Source organism: Echeneis naucrates, chromosome 22 (assembly GCF_900963305.1).
Source record: "Echeneis naucrates chromosome 22, fEcheNa1.1, whole genome shotgun sequence".
In the NCBI taxonomy this organism is placed as follows: domain Eukaryota; kingdom Metazoa; phylum Chordata; class Actinopteri; order Carangiformes; family Echeneidae; genus Echeneis; species Echeneis naucrates.
In genome coordinates, this window is record NC_042532.1 from 9,905,336 (window position 1) to 9,924,339 (window position 19,004).

The window sequence follows — 19,004 nt, forward strand, 5'->3', positions numbered from 1 at the left end:
TGATTACGTCACCAATTACCGCAGGGATACACGAGGGGACGGGAAACAAGTTTTACGCCGACCTGTGTATCAAATTTAAAACATGGTAAGTAATTTGTACCTGTATGACAGTTATCTTGCCCCTATCTGGATACCTGGAGTTTTTAAACATTTGATACCTTATATGTTTGTGTGGAATTCAAGCATTTTGACAGACAAGCTACCGAGCTATGTTAGCAAGCTTAGCTTAATGTTAAGTAATCTGTACATACATATTTACCTGGCTAGCTAGCAAAGTAGCTGCAATTGATAGCTATCTAAATATTTCATTTACTTATGTCACTGTAAAGATCCTTATGTGTATTGAAAAGAAGAAGAAGAAAAAGAAAACGCCTGTTAAACATCATGAAGTTGAACCAAAATTACAGGCTAATCCAGGTTGTACTTTGTGTTCCCAACTACTTTGTGTGTTTTTAATGTAGGGAAAGCAGAAAACAAAGAAGTTTGCTGCAATGAAGAGAATGATAAGTCTGAAAGATACAAGAATGTGAGTTTTTGCTTCAGTTATTGCTCTCTGTTCTTGACACCTGGTTTAACCACCCCTGTGTGGGTTATTAATACAGCAGTTGCCGGTGAAATGTTCACGTTGAAGATGTAATGTAGCCTTACATCCTTGTTTGTTTTATAGAAAAGAGAAGGACAGAGCTAAAGCAAAAGAGAAAAAGAAGAAAGATCCCTCAGAGCTTAAGGAGAGAGAAGTGTAAGTTGGTCACGCAAAAACTTATTTCAAATCTGGCCGCTAAACACTTCCCATATCCACCGTTATAAACACCACAACTACGTGCGGCATCACTTGTGTCTGTGATGGAAGAAACACCACTGGCCTACAAATGTGAAATTGGTGCGGTTATTTCCAAAGGACCAGCTATAAGCTGTTATCAAATGAATCAAATATTTGTGTTTCAAATTCATTACTATAAATAGTGCACATTTATTATTTCGTTTGACAGAATAAGAAAAAGTGTTTAGTAAAAAGCTAAATGTTTTTATCCAGTCAATAATTTTCCTTATACAAGCTTTTCATGCCATGGATAAGGAGAAGGTTATCTTTTAAAGAATTATTTATCTTAAATATTTTTCTTTCTGTCTTTCCTGCACAGGCCAAAGGTCCCGTCATGCATGTTCTTCCAGTACAACACTCAGCTTGGTCCACCATACCACATTCTGGTTGACACCAATTTCATCAACTTCTCTATCAAGGCCAAATTGGACATTGTTCAGTCTATGATGGACTGTTTGTATGCCAAATGTAAGACTTGTTCAGTGGGGGGAAAAAAATCATAATTCCCAAACTTTTAGCATACAATTATTGTTAATCATAATTATTAAGCAAATACATTAACAGTAGTTATTAAAAAAAGGTTTCCTCCATCTTATCCCGTCCAGGTATCCCATATATCACAGACTGTGTGATGGCTGAGATTGAAAAGCTTGGAATGAAGTACAGAGTTGCGCTCAGGTAAAATGATGTATGGTACACAATAATAATGGGGAGATGAATCCTTCTCAGGTAATTTATACAATAATTTTTTTGCTCATTTTTGTTATTGAAGGATAGCCAAAGATCCAAGGTTTGAGCGGCTGCCGTGCGCACACAAGGGAACATATGCCGATGACTGTTTAGTCCAAAGAGTAACACAGGTAACATGCTCCAGTATCAAATTGTAGCTGTTAGGGGTGGGAATCTTACTATCTCATGATTCGGTTTTAATTTTGCAAACCTTGCACACTGTGAAGGTCATGTCAAGCTCGGGCGTCCCGGTCATACGGTAAAACGGGGTCCTACAAAATCCGTGATCAGGGAATCACAGAATTAGACATTAAAAACAGAATTTTTTATTAACACAGAATAACATGGAACTGGCCGAATATTTACATAAACTTTTTTTTTTTTCCCCCCCGGAATAAAAAGGAATGTCTGTCGGGAAATGCAAATGTGGTGACTTCAGCGTAATGGGCGGAGCTCAATTCCCAGTGGGGACACCTGAATATGTCTAGGTTAATTGGTGACTTGATATAAATGCATGTGGTGACCTGAGCAGCATGGTGGTAACAAGTGATGGACTGGCAGAGGCCAGGGAGCGTGAGTAGAGAACAGAAAGTAGAGACTAGACGAGACACTGGGCCCCCCACAAACTAGACTAGACTAGACCAGACCAGACCAGACCAGACACCGGACCCCTCCAGAAACTAGAGACTTAAATGTGTGGAAGCAACGTGAACAGAGAGTAGAGACCGGATCCCACTAGAGAAGCATTAAAGTTTTCAGTTATAACTGAAGAAATTGTCTATATTTCATTGCGCAGAGTTAAATTTGCTTAAAATGCTAAAAACTGATTATTAAATATATAAAAAAAACCTAACATGGATCAAACATTGTGTAATATTATTATATGTAAATATATGTTATGTGAAGTTATTGAGATTTGTTACCAAGAGGAAGGTATAACTGATTTAAAAAATATTTCCACAGCACAAGTGTTACATTTTGGCCACTGTGGACAGAGATCTAAAGAGAAGAGTCAGGAAAATCCCTGGAGTTCCTATCATGTACATTTCAAACCACAGGTATATTACAAATATAGTTTGGCTTTTTGTATGTGTGCTTTTTTCTTCTTCTTCTTCTTTCTTCTGGAGTCACTACCAGTAATACACCTTTTCCCTTTCTATGTTTTAATACAGGTATAATATTGAACGGATGCCTGATGACTACGGTGCTCCAAGATTTTAATCATTTTACAGCTGAGCTGGACCTGTAAATTGCCTGGGGTTTCCTGTTTGAAATTTTTTTTGTGCATCTTGAAAATATGTTTTGAAGTGATTTGATTAGGATAGGAGGGAAACTGTATATTTGTAGCTGAAACTGACCCGAATAATTTAGTGTTTTGTTTTTTGTTTTTGTGAAACAAAATATTTTGTTTCAATAATAAATGATAGGATTACAGCCCATATCCTCCTTGTTTTAGTTTTTTTTTTTTCCCTCTAGCAACCAAAACATTCAGGGCAGAAGTTCTTTAAATGAGCAAAGATTGAAATTTACTTTAAGAAAGGTGAGCTTAACCAATTTTGGTTCATATTATATACAGCTTTTTTTCCCCATTGAAGCTTTTATTGTGTCATTATTCTATTTTGAAGTTAATATGACAATAGAGTAAATTGACATTGTTGATCGAGTTTATGACTGCATCTACTTCAAAAACAAAGTGCAAGAGGTCAATTTAATGTAACACTAGTAAGTTTGATAAAATAATATATTAGAATTTATACTGATGTTAAAATGCTTCTGACTCCTTTTCATATACACAACATTTTTTACACGACTCTTTTATCAGCTAGTTGTTTTCATTTTAATGGTTATGGAATGGCAGTGGTGCGTTTGGGTGCCGTCGATAACCTGCCCGAGGATGGCTCTCGGTCAGACGCCTCGAGCTGCACCTGAATGCAGCATTTGTCACGCCTGAGATCATCCGTTAGCAAGTAAAGAGCATGCGCAGTACGAGGAGGTCTGGGAGTGTCTGAGCAGCTCGTCTGAGTCCAAACCGAGAGGAGCATCTTCATGGACAATGAACCGGCTCACTTGGAGGGAAATCATGTCCTGCAGCGGACGTGAAGCGGACCCGTAAGGACTGTCGTGCTGGGGTTGAAGCAGAGCAACGATTTGCTGCTGGTCTGTGGTGTGAATGACCTCTAACGGTGCAGGGATTAGTCATTCCTGGTACTTTGTCTGTGGAGTCAATCCTCTTACAGGCTGTGATAGCGTTGCAGGCTTCACACACCAAGCTGTGCATGTAAAGGCTAAAGAGGAGTCCACTTATTAAGTCCTTGCTTCTTAATTACCCACCTGAGCAGCAGACGTGTGCTTTATTTCCAGAAAATCACCTTTACATTGAATGCACCGCTGCATTGATTCAACCAGACACTGGCAGGCACAAAGCTGCTGGGTGTCATGAGTTGGCCATCTGTTGTTGGATCCTGCTTAAACCTGCATCAGAAGAACCAGTGAAAGGGTCCAAGGCATCAGGCGGGACATTTCTGTGCCAGGGCTTTGTTGTCTTCCCAGTGGAGGAGGGATGTTGAGGGCCACCGTGGGCTCAGTGGAGGAGAGAGATGAGGAGCAGGAGGATGAAGGTGAAGAAGAGTTGAGGGACGGAGGGGTTCCCTTCTATGTGAACAGAGGAGGCCTTCCTGTGGATGAGGAGACTTGGGAGAGGATGTGGCGCCATGTGGCTCGAATCCACCCTGATGGGGAAGCTTTGGGGAAAGATATCCGAGGGGTCGCTGATCTTCCCAAGGTAAAGTGTTGTATGAAGTGGTTAAAGTTTCAAATGATAATAGGCTGTATGATTAGTTGAACTGGTACAACACTTTTCACCTTTATTTACTATAAATGGTATAGTTTTTTTTTTTTTTTTTTTTTTCAGAGCAATCATTGCACGTTTTATTCATCTGCTTGCCTTTGCAATCACATGGATGTTAAGAACTTGTATTAATTTCTCATGAAAGTAGTAAAAGAACAATTAAGATACTTACACAATTAGTTACACTGAATGGAGGTCATACAAGACTGCATTCTTGGGATTGTGTGACAGCACTGCTGTTGTTTCATTCCTCTGTCCCTCAGATTCCAGTACCGAGTGTGCCTACATACCAGCCCACCACCACGATCCCACAGCGCTTGGAAGCCATACAGAAATACATCAGGGAATTGCAGTATCCTTACGGCCGGTTAGATTCATCAAAATGATTAATGGCAACATTACATTTGCATGTTTTTGTTCATTTGTAGTTTATGGTCAGAGGGATGGATCTTTACACATTGGTATCACTCAAAGCAATATAAGAATAAATCACTCACTGAAAACAAGACGTGTAACACGACTGATCCACTTTCGATAGATGTGGGCCAAAGATGAGGAAGCAGGTCACTACGTTATGTTATGTCAAGCAAATGATTGATCTCAGGTCAGAGTAGACATTCATTCATAATTAACAACCTATGAATATCACAAAGTTCATTAAGAGGTTGTCTTTCTTTCCCCAAGGCAGCTTTACATTACTGTTACGCTATGACCTTAACCTTGTCCTGCAGGTACAATCACACAGGAACACAGTTTTTTGAAATCAAGAAGAGCCGGCCTCTGACAGCGTAAGCCAACTTTGTTTCTAACTTGAGACTGATCCTCAGTGTTACAAACACAGAGCTTCACAGCACCAGTCCTGGCAGTTTGTTGTTTTCTTATGGTTTAGCCTATGTTGCTGATGGCGGACACATGTGGCTCAGTTGTATCTCTGGTTTATCCCAGGGTTTTGTGAAAAGACGCTAATGTCACACAGCAGATGCCTGGAAGACATTTCCTGAACTGACTTTATTAGATTACATTACACAGATTTCATTTCCCTGGCTCATGGACAATGTTTTTGTTTGACAGAATGAAATTAATAGCAGTGTATGTCATTCATAGGCAGAGTCCCCAGTGTAGTCGTGTCTTATACCAAAGAATGACATGTTCTTCTGTCATTTTTCTGCACAGGCTGATGGACATCGCTAAGGAGATGACACGGGAGGCTCTGCCGATCAAATGTCTGGAGGCAGTGATCTTGGGGATGTATCATTACAGCAACATATCATGTTGCATATTTCTTTAGATGCTCTGATGTATTTAAATTGTGTTGTTTTGTGTGGGTCTTATATTGCCGAACAAAAAATTAGGCCAAATTTGTGTTGAATGGAGAAGATTTTTCATCAACCATTCATTTCCTTGACACACCTTCATAGTTACCTCACCAACAACATGCCAGGTGTGGAGCGCTTCCCCCTCAGCTTTAAGTCTCAGTTCTCAGGGAACCACTTCCACCACATCGTGCTGGGAGTTCATAGCGGTGGACGTTTTGGCGCGCTGGGCATGAGCCGGAGGGAGGACCTAATGTTCAAGCCCCTGGAGTTCCGGACGCTGATGGACTTGGTACAGGACTTTGACGCAGCCTACAGGGGCTACTGGCACACCCTCCACAAGGTCAAGATAGGCCAGTATGTGTCCCATGACCCTCACAGCGTGGAGCAAATAGAGTGGAAACACTCAATACTGGATATAGACAAGCTGACCAAGGAGGAGTTACGGAAAGAGCTGGAGAGACACGCTCGAGACATGAGGTTGAAGGTAAAACGCAGGAATGAAATGAGAGACAAAGTTTCGCAGTTGCGTTTTGGTTTTGAATTTGTGGCGAAAATGCAATTTAAACACAAAGCAGATGCATGTTTAGCGTTTTGTTTTACATTTCTCTGTAGTTTCAAAGTTTAATTTAACAGATGGACAATGTATGTATAATTTTTCCTCAGCAGATGGCCTGCCCCTCACTATCAGGTTTCCTTTGACATGCTGTGACACAGAGGCAACCTGCTATTAGAGGAGCAGTTTCTCTCAAACGATGCTCGCTCATCACCTCTCATGCTAACATAATGAAGGCTGCCTTGATGCTGAGCTCTGTGTGTAATAAAGCTAATGTGATGGCTTGACTCTGCTCTGCTGTGCATCATGCCTATCTGGCTCAATACATCAATAGCTGATCTTTTTCCATGAGTGCTCTGCTCAATTACATTAAAGGCTGACACTCAGCACCATGAAGGCCTCAGCAAAGTGTAACACACCCAAGTGATTGAAATTCACGTCGAACTGTCTTTGCAGATTGGAAAGCCGGTCCCTCCCTCTCCGACCAAAGACAGGAGAAACAGCATGGGTTCACCCCTCAGAGGACCAGGCAGCCCCATACGCAGGATCAGCCGTGTTGAAAGACGGTATGATTAATCATATTCATTCATTCATCTTCTACCACTTATCTGTTTCTGGGTTGCTGGGGGTGCTGGAGCTGATTCCAGCTCACACTGGGTGAGGCGGGGTACACCCTGGACAGTTTGCCATTCCATCACAGGGCCAACACACAGAGACAGACAGAGACGAACAGTCACTCACACTCACACTCAGACTTACAGGCAATTTAAAGTCACCAGTTAACCAAAGACACCCATGAAAGCACGGGGAGAACGTGTAAACTCAGCAGAGAAAGTCTGAACCCACAACCTTTTTGTTGTGGGGCAACAGTGCCAAGCACTATGCCGCCGTGCTGCCCTGACTAATCATGTGCACTGGTTAATTCAGTCCTTCACTAAAAATACTTAAGTGGAAGGTTTGTTGTTCATGGAATTTATCTGGACAACAGCAAGTGAGCTAAAATAAGTACCTTCTGAATTAGTCACAGTTCCCATCTTATGTGAATAAAACTCTTTGTTATGTGTCTTTTGTTTGTTGTGTTGCAGTCCCTCAGGGGAGAAGAAGGTCTTGGAGCAAAAATCATCTGCTGATATGAATGGATACCAGATTCGGGTCTGAAGAAGAACTTTTGTTTGATTGTGAAATGTAAGGTACCATAAATTTGTTTCATTTTGGCCCCTGATTTACTTGAAGCCTAAATTCTTTGTACACACTGGCCTATTCACAGGGTGTAGTTAGGAGTAGGCCACCAGCAACTTTTCTTCCCCAAAAACTAATGTTTCATTCTGCCTCTCAATGCCAGTGTTTATAGAGGCTTTTGGAGCAGTCACTGTGCATAGTGATTGGTGCTGGCAATGCTCTCACATTATATAAGCAGTGTGTAACCATTTTTAAATACCTGCAGAGTTTTGCTGATTACAATGTGAAATAAGAGGCTTCCCTGACGCTTAGCAAGACTACCACTCAGTGTAAATCTGCTACTGGACATATCATAAGTTTTTGTGGTGTAGCTATGTACAACAAAAGCTCTTGAGGCTTGTCTGCAATCCGTATTATCGTACTGTAAGTGTGCAAATACATTTAATGTAATTTTAAGTCCACTTAGGCTCTGCTGGGCAGCATGCTTGCGTAGTGACGAGTTTGTAAACCACTACCCTTTGTGCCTTGTATAACAACTCAAAGAAAAACACCCTTTTTTTAATATCCGATCTACAATTGTGTTTTTCTTCACTAAATGCAGTGCAACTTCTGCTTTTTTAAATGAAGATAGTTGAAACGTAAAAGGTAGCATATTGAGCATGCTGGCTACCTTGTAGAGATGTATGAGATTGTATCCACAAGTCATATGATCACATTTGGAGTGTTAGTGAATCAGGACAGTTATCAAGGCCATCACAACATGGCTGGCTGACTTAATCTGCATTTAATGTAGATGTAAATTACTAAAAAATCCTATGTACTGTATAACTGCTTTATCCGTACAATTTTTAATTTTTATTTGTAGCAATTTTATCCAATATTTCACCTGCCTTAAGTGGTATCCAAGCAACTGACTTCCATTTAAGTGTAAAGTGTAAAGAAGTTTGTTTACAGCACTTTTATCTGCATTTTGTATTTTTTTAATTGTCATTTTATACTTCCCTCAGTATCGGTGATCCCCAGCAGACCACATAATATTTGCCACGCACTGTTCTGAATATGTTGCCACAACCAACATTTTTGTTAGTACAGTACTTGTCTTGTTGTTCATTTTCATTTCAATACGTAACACGTATTTTGTACCAAATGACTTAATTTACAGGATCAAATTAAAGTGTCAGAAGGATTGTGGCAACATAATTTTCTGAATTACCTAATTATGTTATACCATGCTTTTTTTGTTTTTATTATTCAGTAATCTATTTAATTACTTGTAGCTTTTTCCAAACAGACATTCCAATAAATTCACATTTGTGGTGCGCTGTACTGTACTCAGTTGTTTGGGTGTCAGACAGGGAATGGTGCTGGCTTGTTAACCAACTGTTCAAAATGAGCACAGCGTGTCCTTAGCTGAAGGGCAATTCTTGGCACCAATGATGACGAGAGCCGACTGAAGAGATCTCCTAACACTACCACTGTTTGGTTTACACAAAGTAAACTAAAAGCTAACAACTCTATAAAAGGGAAACATGAGCCACAGTGAATTAAATCACTCAGTCACACTAAGTGGGATGTTTCAACATGTTTTACATCCCAGAATATCTGTTACACAAAATATTTAATTAACGGAAATGTTGACTAAAGCAAGGTGGTTATTGTGAAACTATATTCTGTCCTTTATATTTTCTCAGTGTTGCCAGTGTTTGCTGAACATGTATAAATAATTGTGGTAGAAAGAAAGCAGCATTTGCTTTGCTTTCATGATATAGACTCGTGCTGTTTAATGATTCCACCAAGACTACACACAGCAATCAGCTAATAAAGTTTAATGACTATTGCATTCATTGAAAACCAGTCAGCAAGGACCCGCTTTGGTGCATAGGACAGCTCCAACAGAGCTATGCAAAGCAAAACACTCATGTTAGTGTGCTACTGTAAATCTTCATGCAATGGTGATATTTGTACCAGTGAGCTCCTCAAAACAATTTGTCCTGAAGCTCCTGGTGAATTGTGAAGCTAGTTGAGAAACAAAAACCAATCTCTATCTGTAAATTCCAGATGTCCAACACCTGGTCCCCCACTGTAAGATATAGAGACAAGGCATTGTGACCTATTTGGTTTACTTACATATGTTCAGTGCCACTGGGGAAATAAAGTCGCATAGAATTTGTTTCTGTTGTGGATATAAGAGATTGAGTCAATCATGATTGCATTGTGTAGAAGTGTGCTGACAGAAATGAATGAGTGAGTGAAGCTCATCCTACTGATGGGAAAAGACTTTACAAGACGTTCTATAGTCCATGCATAACACAAAGCTCCCTCACTGCGCACCGTTATGCATGAGCACTCAACTATCTGCATGAATTATTCATTCGTGCATCTCTCACACACACATTCACCCTGACAAACTAAGTGTTTCAGTGTTGTGGGAAGGGAGGAGCAGAGCTGACATTCAGGTCAGTATCTCAGCAGGAAAAGCCAACACCAACTGGAATATTTAATCCCAGGATTCATTTAATGTTGTTAGAACATAAATCCAAAATTCTCAAATGTAATATCTGTGTAATGTTGAAAACCATAGCTTAGGCACAGTGAGTTTTCCATTCATTGTGGCTATGTGAATAATAAAATATGTCTGAAAGCAGTTAGATTCAGCTCAGTAAATCACACCAAAAAGGAAAAAAAAAATGACTGCCTTATTTTTTTTCCATTATTATCTATTAAACCACAAATCAGATCTCTCATATTTCCCGTATGTAAAAAAAACCCTTAAGAAAGAGACTGAATGTTGGCATTTGATATTTTTTCCTGATGCTTTTGAACAGAAATACAAATTTCAATTCAGTTAGAAAACTATGATCTTTTTTTTGTGGCCAGTGAGGAACAAAATGTAATCATGTTCATACTGATAAAAGCACAAACCAAACTTGTTCAGATCAAGACCTTAACAATTTAAATCAAATATGCTTATAATCTGACTTCCATCTTAATGAGTTCATTCACATCCAACTTTCAGGCAACATGTAGGTTCATCTGGAATTTGGCCACAAGACTGAGATGGTCAGATGGGAATATGTGATTTGGAAGGCCTTTCATTGACCATAAGGCATCTTCTGATAAGAGGGAGAGACTGCCAATCAACTTCAGACCCTCACTCACAAAGTTTTCACCAACTAAGGAAAAGAAAAGAAAATGCATAAGTTACTCAAAGTAGCAAATTGATCATTCAGGTTTGCAAGATAATACCTTTTTGATCAGAGGTTAAGGAGCGTCTTGGTGAGTAGAAGATGTAGTCGACAGTAGCTCCCACTTCAGAGTGCAGGGTTGTGACTTCTGCATTGCCGGAGGCTGGGAAGGTATGTTTATAGACCGACTCCAGGTCTAAGCAATGACTGATAATGTGCCTGAATCTATAATGAAAAATTTATCATCTGTTGGTGTTAAAGCAGTAACAGCTGATACCTCAAATTACACCACCGACAAACTGCAGAAAAACTGACCTTTCCTTGTAAGGCTGATTTCCTCTTGCAGCGTCTGTGCATATTAAGACATATTTAAACATATTAGCAGTGTGTAAGTCAGTTTTTCAATTAGTATTGAATGTGTAACTCTGTCCTAATGATACAACTGTACCTGGTATGTTGTCAGTCACACCTGGGATCAGAATTAGGTCAACAGGACGCACCAATGCTGCTGGACAATAGCGCAGCTGTAGCATGAATTCATGCTTGTACTGCCGGTTCCCTAGACAAGAACAACAAATGTAAGATATTAAGCTGAGTAAGATGGAGAATGCAACAAAAATTGCTGGAATTCACCCTTTGTTGAAAAATACCAATGTGCAAATTAAAACCTGATTTCTGAATATTGCTCTCAGACATGCTGTTGACAGTAGTGTACTGGCAGCTGTCAGTGATTTCCAAACAGCTGGGCCACAGGGGAGCAAAGAGTCTGTAACAATGGGTTTTGTAGGACAGGTCCTCTTGACCTGATATCTGCAGGACAATGACAAAACAACAGAAACAGAGGTAACCATTTCCAAAACCATGAAAGAAAAGTTGAGATATGTGTTATCAGTTATCATGCCGCACACTGATTGCAGTGCTCTCAGTGTTTCAGTCTCACCATCCATGCTGGTAGACCCTGGTAGTAGAGCTGGCCGGTGGTGATCAGCTGGTACAGTGGCATCTGCGGAACTGAATTAAAGTCTCCACATAATACTATGTTACAGTGTTCACCTTCGGCTTTACAGGACTTGACCATGTTGTCGATCTCTGCCAGCATTATGGCTAACTGAGCCAGCTTCACGTCACCTCTCCTTGGGTTGAAGAGCAGGTGGGTGTTGGCCACACACAGAAGTGGGCCTTTCACTTCATAACCCTGGGTCACCACTGGCCGAAGCAGCAAAACAATGCCCACATTGTGTCGGTCCAGCAGCTCTGTCTCTGGCCTGAAGTACTCCAGTGGAATTACTGATACCTCTGTGAAGGAACTTTTTCGATAGCAAGTAGCACAGCCGTCTGTCTTGGTCCCTGTACGCCGCTTGTACACACAGGTGTAGCCTGGAGAAACAACATGAAGACGAAATGGGTAACACTCCCGCTGTAATCAGAATTATTCCACTGTTTTGTTTCAGACAGCCCACCTATTTGAGACAGAACTGGATATAACTGCTCATGGTAGTGGTTTTCCTGAACCTCTTGGAGACAGAGAATCTACACACAAGTGGAGAAACATCAATCATTAGATAGCAGCTACCCTAAAAAAAATTACTAAACTATAGTGCAATTAAATTTCAGAAAACCACATTTGCATTTTACTGACATCTGGAGCCCATTTCCGTATTTCTTCTAGGAGTAGTTTGCAGCGGTAGTGCCAGTCCAACACCTCCAGAGGACAGTGTATGTACAGCTCGTGGTTGGCCTCAAGTAAATCTTGAGCGAGGATGTTGTAGGACATGACAGTGAAGTGCATTGAGGCCTCAGTGAGTGGAAAAGGTATCAAGGTAGACTCTGCTGCAGTGGCACTCTCATCTACCTCCTCCCACACTCTGCACATCACTGGGTGAAAGGCTAGCACATGCATACAAGTCAATGCAAGAAAGACTACATTTTAAAGTACTGATGACCATGGCCGAAAAACTCTTACCTTCAAATGGCATTGTTGGCTCTACAGGGGGGTAATAGCTCAAAGTAGGAAATTGCCACAAAGGGCATTTCACTTCTTCTGCCAGACCAGGTTGTGGAGGGAAGTGCCAGCCACTTTGTGTATCATGCTCTTCGGTGAATTTAAGGTAGGTCTCAGTGTTAGAAACAAGAGAGGTGAATACCAGGTTGCTTTCCTCACTGTGCCTTACATCAACAGAGGGGGATAAGTATTCATCCCAGCATTCAGATATTTCACCGACCGTTTCAGAAAGGTTCACAGATTCCTCAACGCTTGGTGTCTGCATCTGACTCTGCACCAGACATGTAGTTTCTTGAATGCTTTCTTCAGCTGGAGTTACTGACCCTCCCAAACTTTGCATCTGTGCTTGTGGCTCAGCTGAACAGCTAGTTTCCTGTGCACTGTCCTCAGCTGGAGTTACAGACCCATCCAAACTCTGCATCTGCATTTGATCATGTACTGGACAAGACATTTCTTGTCTTCGGTCTTCTGTTTTCTTGTTCTTCAATTGCAACACCACTGCTTGTTCTTGACTAATATCCTCTGTATTTAGTTTCCAAAGCAGCTCTATTGAGGCATCCTCAACTTCCACTTGGTGATGCTGCACATCATCCATCTTCATAGCCTCACTATCTGATTCTTCAAGCAGGACAGCCACCAACTGGTCTGTATTCATTATTGCATCCACTTCTTTCTCTGGGTTTTGCTCTTTCATCCTTTCTTTCGTCTCTCCCTCAGTCGCAGTGCTTGGGCTGAGCCCCTGGTCCAACATAGCCGCCTGAGACTGGATGAACTTTTCCGCTTTACCGGTCCCACCATCCCACACAGTCCTGCCATTAACCTCTGCAGGCGGAAGACCCCTCTTTGAGGACCCTGCAAAACAAGATGGGTTTGGGAAAACAGTACTCACGACGCATTCATGTTAAACAACAACTTAATGGCCTTTTTTTTTTCTTGCCAAAGCATAAACAAGGCCAAACAAAACACTCCCATGTGGCGACGTCCTGACGTCACAGGGGCGTCAAACGATCAGGAACAAGTGCAAGCGCACGCGCTAAAGTTAGCCAAACTGCTTCAGCACAACACGCCGAGCTGCCGGCGACACGAAGGAGGAACAAACAGCAGTCACATGGAGCCCGCAACACGAAAACGGCTTCACTCACCGACTTCAGGCTGACAGCTGACAAACACTGAAATAAAGTCAGTCAGCTGCGATCTAAGCTCACTAACTAACGCTAGGAAGCGTTAGCAGCCGCAGAGGGGAAGCGCACACAGCCGACACTGACACCTTAACACAACGTTAACACAACGTTAACACAACCTGTGAAGTAAAATGTACCTGCTCGATGAGCGATCAGGTACCTGGACAGCGGGTACAGCGCGTAAAACAATATGCTTCCAATCATGTCGCACGAATGAAAGCCGCGCATGCGCGTCGCGGGACTATTGGTGGCACGAAGTGGGGGAGGGGGGGCCATGGGAAATGACCGTACTGTGGTTTCCTCATGGAAGTGTTTGTTATTTTTGATTATGGATTCTTGTTGTTAAGAAATAATGCGATTTTGTGCCTCTGGTGTGTTTCTTTGAGACATGCCAAAAGGGCTATGACCACACTGAGGTATAAATTGTTAATGCCACTATCTTAGATACCTTAGGAGTAGAATTACCTGCCGCACAGGTGAGCCTATTTCATTTCACTGCAGGCAGCTCATACAGATCACTCAGGAGCAAAAGGGGCCAACAACCCAAAGACTGGATGCCTTTTGCATGAAGGGGATGTTTTCAGACTGTTGACTGCAATGTCCACACTATCTTTTGAGTCCCTCTGTTTAAAAGATGGCGAGTGTCCATCTTCAACTCAACCCCAAGACCAGGATGATGAGTTTGACACAGACTTGGAGTCGGATGGTATGAACATTAGATTATCCATCTATCTATCTATCTCTCTCTCTCTCTCTCTCTCTCTAATAATTGGGCTTCTTATTTCCAGAAAAAGAAGAGGAAAGCAACGAGGAGACTTCTGTGACTGCTGAAGTGTACCTGCAGGCCTGTAAGCTAGTGGGTGTGGTACCAGTCTCCTACTTTATACGAAACCTTGATTCTACAACAATGACTCTGGCCCACCATGGTCTTGGACCTTCGGGTTGCAAAGCACTAGCTATTGCTTTAGTGGTAGGTTCAAACTGCAGCTATATTTTAAGTCTTTTTGAAATGGAAAGTTTCTGAAAAGCTCTTTGCATTTAGACAGATATGAATATCACAAGCCTGGAACTGGCAGACAATGACATCCAAGCTGAAGGGGCTAAATACCTTGTGGAGATGTTAAGGGCGAATTTCACCATTAACCATCTGGTATGTAGGACTGCAAAGCAACCTCTAGAGGGCACAAGTGCTTTTCAGATGATATTTTACTTTTACTTCTACTGCTACTTTTGCTACTATAAAAGTGCTGCATCTGTTTTGCTTTCAGGATCTCTCGAAAAATCGCCTTCGCTCTACAGGAGCTGAGTATGTGACTAAAATGTTGCTGGACAACATTTCATTGAAGTCTGTTAAACTTTCAGGTGCACACCAACAAAATTTAAATGCATTCATATTACCTAGGACTGATATCATGAATTCAGTGTCACTTATCAAGGCTGGTGTCAACACCAGCGCAATTCTTATCTCTGGGCTGAGTGAACAATGGGATCAGTTAGATTATTATTCACCATCATGTCAATTTTCTGCATTTACAAAATACTATATCTGCAACAGGAAATGGGTTTACCGATGACGATGCAAAATATTTTGCAGATTCATTCACAGTAAGTTATCAAAGAAAAAAATGAACTGATATTTTATTTCCTTTTTTTCCTTCATTTACCACATTGCTTGTATTTATTTTACACGTAGGGAAATTCCAGAATTAAAGAACTTGACCTGAGCCATAATGAGTTTTGCGGAAAAGGAGGTGAACATTTAGGACAATTGTTAGGTATGGCAAAATGCACCTTTTAATATTTTTATGAATTTAAGATCTACAGGGTTTATTTGGTTTTTAATTATACCATCAATTTCCACAGCAAACAATGAAGCCCTGGAGCTGCTGGACCTCAGTTGGAATCATCTTAGAATGAAAGGGGCTGTAGCTTTTTGTGCTGGACTCAAGGTATGGATGTGTAAGAAATTCATTTGATCCCTCATTTGGTATACAACACACTCGCATTTAATGACATGTTCCATGTTTAGGTGAATACGATGTTAAAACACCTTGACTTATCATGGAATGGCTTTGGGAATGAGGGTGCCCTGGCCATGGGAGAGGCCCTAAAATTCAACAACACTCTTGTGCACCTCAACCTTAACAACAACCGCCTCACCAATGAGGCTGTCAGCCTGCTGTGCAGAGGTCTTGAGTTCAACGACACACTTCGGGTCTTACTGGTGAGTGAGTAAAGTTTTATTAAGTCACCACGCAGCATCATTATGGCTGCAGGAAAACAGTGATCTGAATCTTCATTCCCACACTCCTGTAGCTGGCGTACAACTCTATAACAGTAGAGGGAGCACTCGCCTTGGTCAGTGTGGTGAAGAACACCCCTAAAACTGCTTTAGAGGAGATAAACCTATGTGTGAGTGGCACTGTTTTGCATTCTGATCTGATTGTCCTATTGCACAAACTGATAACAGTTTAAACAAATTACATAAGCTGTTAGCAAATCCAAAATTCTCTGTTTGTTTTAAACAAGTCAAGATTACATTGTTTTCTTCTGTTAACTTTTTACCAAGTAGAATGTGCTGGTGAATGAGAACTTTGTGCATCTGTTGGAGTTGACATGTCAAGAACACCCAGGTCTGGATGTGCTGTATGGAGGGGTGGGGGGTTTCATTGCTAAGAAGCCACCAAAACGTGTTGATCCAATGAAAATCATTCAGGTCTGAATTCAATGATCATGCTTTATCAGGCTGTGTCTCTATCTTTGTTTAGTTCTGCATATATGTCTGATGCATTGCCAAAAGTTGTTCTCTCTTGTTCAAAAGGATTATCTAGATCAACGCAAACTGCGCCTGTGGGATTTCTTTCGAAACATTGACAAAGATGGCACCATGCGAGTCCCTGTGGCTGACTTCAGGAAGGCTGTGCAGGTTTGTGAATATTGATTTATATTACTATCCTTTGTGGGATCAGTCAGATTTGTAGGAAGAGCTCAAACTGATGGATTTCAGTGACAGAATGCAATGAAAGTGTCTGAAACAGAGGTCTCCTCCAATCCAATTTACAACTGTTGCCTGATGCTGATCATAACCAACATCAAGTACACAACAAATCAATAAAATCATGCAGTCAGGGACTTCACTAATGCATTGCATGTTAAAGTAGAAACTCTGACTCTGTCCTTCTCTGTCGTGTAAAACCACGAAAGCAATCAAGCATTCCTTTGGATCGATACCAGATTGAGGAGCTAATTCAGAGGCTTGATCGTGACAGGACAGGAATTGTAGACTACAGGTGAGCAGGCCTATTGTTTCATTATGGGGTCTCTAACTGCATCACAGAGTTGGCCTTTGCAAGCAAAGGTTTAGTGTAACTATACCAGCAATGGTAAATTTGAACCATGTACATGTAGGTTACTACTTTAGAATGGTTTGGATTAAATTGACTGCAGTCCCAAATTTTGGCTCAACGAAACAAATGTCTGATGTTTCTGTGCAGGGGATTGGCAGATACAAGGAAACAGATGATGAGAGATCACCGCCGCCAGCTGAGGAAGGTAGAGTCCCGTCAGAAGAAAGAGAAGCAGAAGAGCGACCGTATCCTCAAGACCTTCCAAAGCGCCGTGGAGGCAGTAACACCTCACGACTCCATGGTCATATCTCCAGGAGGTGCCAAAGACGACTCAAGTGGGCCACAGCAGTTTTCTGCTACCCCTCTCAGTTCATGGCACCATATTGTCATGTCCAACAGCAGTCGCTATTCTGTCACCAACCTAAGCAATGAGCATGTCCATCTGCCCATGCTAGGAAGCACCGTGTCTTACCATCCAACCAGTTCCCTGGCAATGCGTTCCTACTCCCAGCCTAACCTGCTGGATGACTCCCCTCGTTCTGCCCCAGCGAAGTCTGTCTCTGCTCAGGGTTTACGCTCTGATCCAGAAATGGGACACAGCAAGCTAAGCCCAACTGGTAATCACCTGACCAGGTCCAGACCTGCTCTCAATGCCAAGCAGCCAGAGGTAAAAGCCAAACCCAAGAAAATGCAGAAAATGAAAACTAAGAAACTAAGAAAGGTTCAGAAGGGCTCAAAGAATCCTACACAAACTGTGAAGTAACTGACAAACTCTGTTAGGTTGCAATTGCTTTAACCTGTTATCACTGACTTTTTTTGTTACACACAATTGAATAAAGAGTCAGGTTTTTAATTGTTTATCTTGCCTACGATCTCTAAAATTCTAATTTCATCCATGCAATAGGCCATTTCTCAATTGGTATTTAAATCTGTATGCATGATCCCAATATTTCTTAGTGTTCAAAATCAACAAGCAGCCAGTAGATCACTAGGCAAATTCCATTGAGATTGAGTGATTTCAACTTCCTCTCCTTTGTGAGGGCCCAAAGTTTCCTGATAACCATTTCAAATGGCACACAAGACAAGTCTTTGAACCTGAGATGGCCCATTAATTGTACAATATTCATTTTGTCAGGATCAAAAGCCCTGACTGCTTCTAACATGGCCCCTTCCCACTCTTTTTGGGGATTTTAACTGCCACCATCTCTTCGTGAATAAGTTGAGACAGCAACTTTGCTAAAACTTCCCCTCACTGTTGAAGTCCATTTCCAGGTAGGCGGTGGGATTTCTCTGAAGAACATTCTCCTTCTGTACCAGAAATGGTGCAGCTGCTTTCTCATTCTCCCTGTCGTTCGCACTAGCTGAAGTACAATTGATGTGGAAGACATTTTGGTAAATGTTTTGAAGTCATTTTCAAGCACTTTGCTTCATACTCTGAAGGTACACAGGAACTAACTGACCAGACCAGATTCAGGTCTAAGAGTGTTCTATGAACTCATCATGATGTCATAGTTCAGTTCCAGCAGACACACACACAGACAGCCCCAACCCTAACCCTTATTTAAACAAGTATGATCTATGAAATATTATTTAGTACAAAAAATGATTCATTTTAATTCAATTAAACGAGAGCAAAGTGAATGTAGCACTTGTGGGTCAATAATATGTGTGTACTGTCTGTACCTGTAGATACGATTGCCTCTTCCTGTTCCCATAGAAAACACATAGCTGTCATCTAATGAGTCGTAAACTTAACCAGGACTTGTTAGAGAACTTCATATTTTTCTCATTCACACCCTGTTCAGGGCAGACCTTATAGGTTGTTATGTTTATTGTGACCAAAC

General features: G+C 41.4%; 4 protein-coding genes across 8 annotated transcripts; 3 read left to right on the top strand and 1 right to left on the bottom strand.

Annotated features, from left to right (window-relative positions):
* The first annotated feature begins 6 nt into the window (after positions 1–6).
* Positions 7–3,104, top strand: fcf1 (FCF1 rRNA-processing protein). Of its 2 annotated transcripts, XM_029493957.1 has the most exons (8): positions 7–85; positions 462–526; positions 668–739; positions 1,140–1,288; positions 1,426–1,498; positions 1,593–1,680; positions 2,513–2,607; positions 2,722–3,098. In XM_029493957.1, exons 1-8 carry the CDS (start codon positions 83–85, stop codon positions 2,768–2,770), a joined length of 594 nt encoding a protein of 197 aa, XP_029349817.1. In that variant the 5' UTR covers positions 7–82; the 3' UTR covers positions 2,771–3,098. The 2 variants fall into 2 exon arrangements, with proteins under 2 accessions (XP_029349817.1, XP_029349818.1); XM_029493958.1 differs by lacking the exon at positions 668–739 and having other exon boundaries at positions 2,722–3,104.
* A 1,005-nt stretch (positions 3,105–4,109) lies between these two features.
* Positions 4,110–7,852, top strand: vash1 (vasohibin 1). The gene is made up of 7 exons (XM_029494167.1): positions 4,110–4,331; positions 4,661–4,749; positions 5,129–5,185; positions 5,571–5,645; positions 5,816–6,197; positions 6,723–6,832; positions 7,352–7,852. Exons 1-7 carry the CDS (start codon positions 4,110–4,112, stop codon positions 7,422–7,424), a joined length of 1,008 nt encoding a protein of 335 aa, XP_029350027.1. The 3' UTR covers positions 7,425–7,852.
* Positions 7,853–10,306: 2,454 nt separating this feature from the next.
* On the bottom strand, positions 10,307–14,048 carry angel1 (angel homolog 1 (Drosophila)). The gene is made up of 10 exons (XM_029494409.1): positions 13,951–14,048; positions 12,594–13,484; positions 12,270–12,517; positions 12,091–12,160; positions 11,571–12,007; positions 11,299–11,440; positions 11,079–11,189; positions 10,946–10,979; positions 10,692–10,855; positions 10,307–10,618 (listed from the first exon to the last, which is right to left on the bottom strand). Exons 1-10 carry the CDS (start codon positions 14,039–14,041, stop codon positions 10,458–10,460), a joined length of 2,349 nt encoding a protein of 782 aa, XP_029350269.1. The 5' UTR covers positions 14,042–14,048; the 3' UTR covers positions 10,307–10,457.
* lrrc74a (leucine rich repeat containing 74A) lies at positions 13,634–18,421 on the top strand. Of its 4 annotated transcripts, XM_029494411.1 has the most exons (13): positions 13,634–14,519; positions 14,602–14,783; positions 14,856–14,963; positions 15,082–15,175; positions 15,369–15,418; positions 15,507–15,588; positions 15,677–15,762; positions 15,843–16,037; positions 16,130–16,225; positions 16,386–16,529; positions 16,635–16,739; positions 17,018–17,103; positions 17,308–18,421. In XM_029494411.1, the coding sequence occupies exons 1-13, from the start codon at positions 14,411–14,413 to the stop codon at positions 17,921–17,923; spliced, it is 1,953 nt and encodes a 650-aa protein (XP_029350271.1). In that variant the 5' UTR covers positions 13,634–14,410; the 3' UTR covers positions 17,924–18,421. The 4 variants fall into 4 exon arrangements, with proteins under 4 accessions (XP_029350271.1, XP_029350272.1, XP_029350273.1 ...); XM_029494412.1 differs by lacking the exon at positions 16,386–16,529; XM_029494414.1 differs by lacking the exon at positions 13,634–14,519 and having other exon boundaries at positions 14,655–14,783; positions 14,860–14,963.
* Positions 18,422–19,004: the final 583 nt, after the last annotated feature.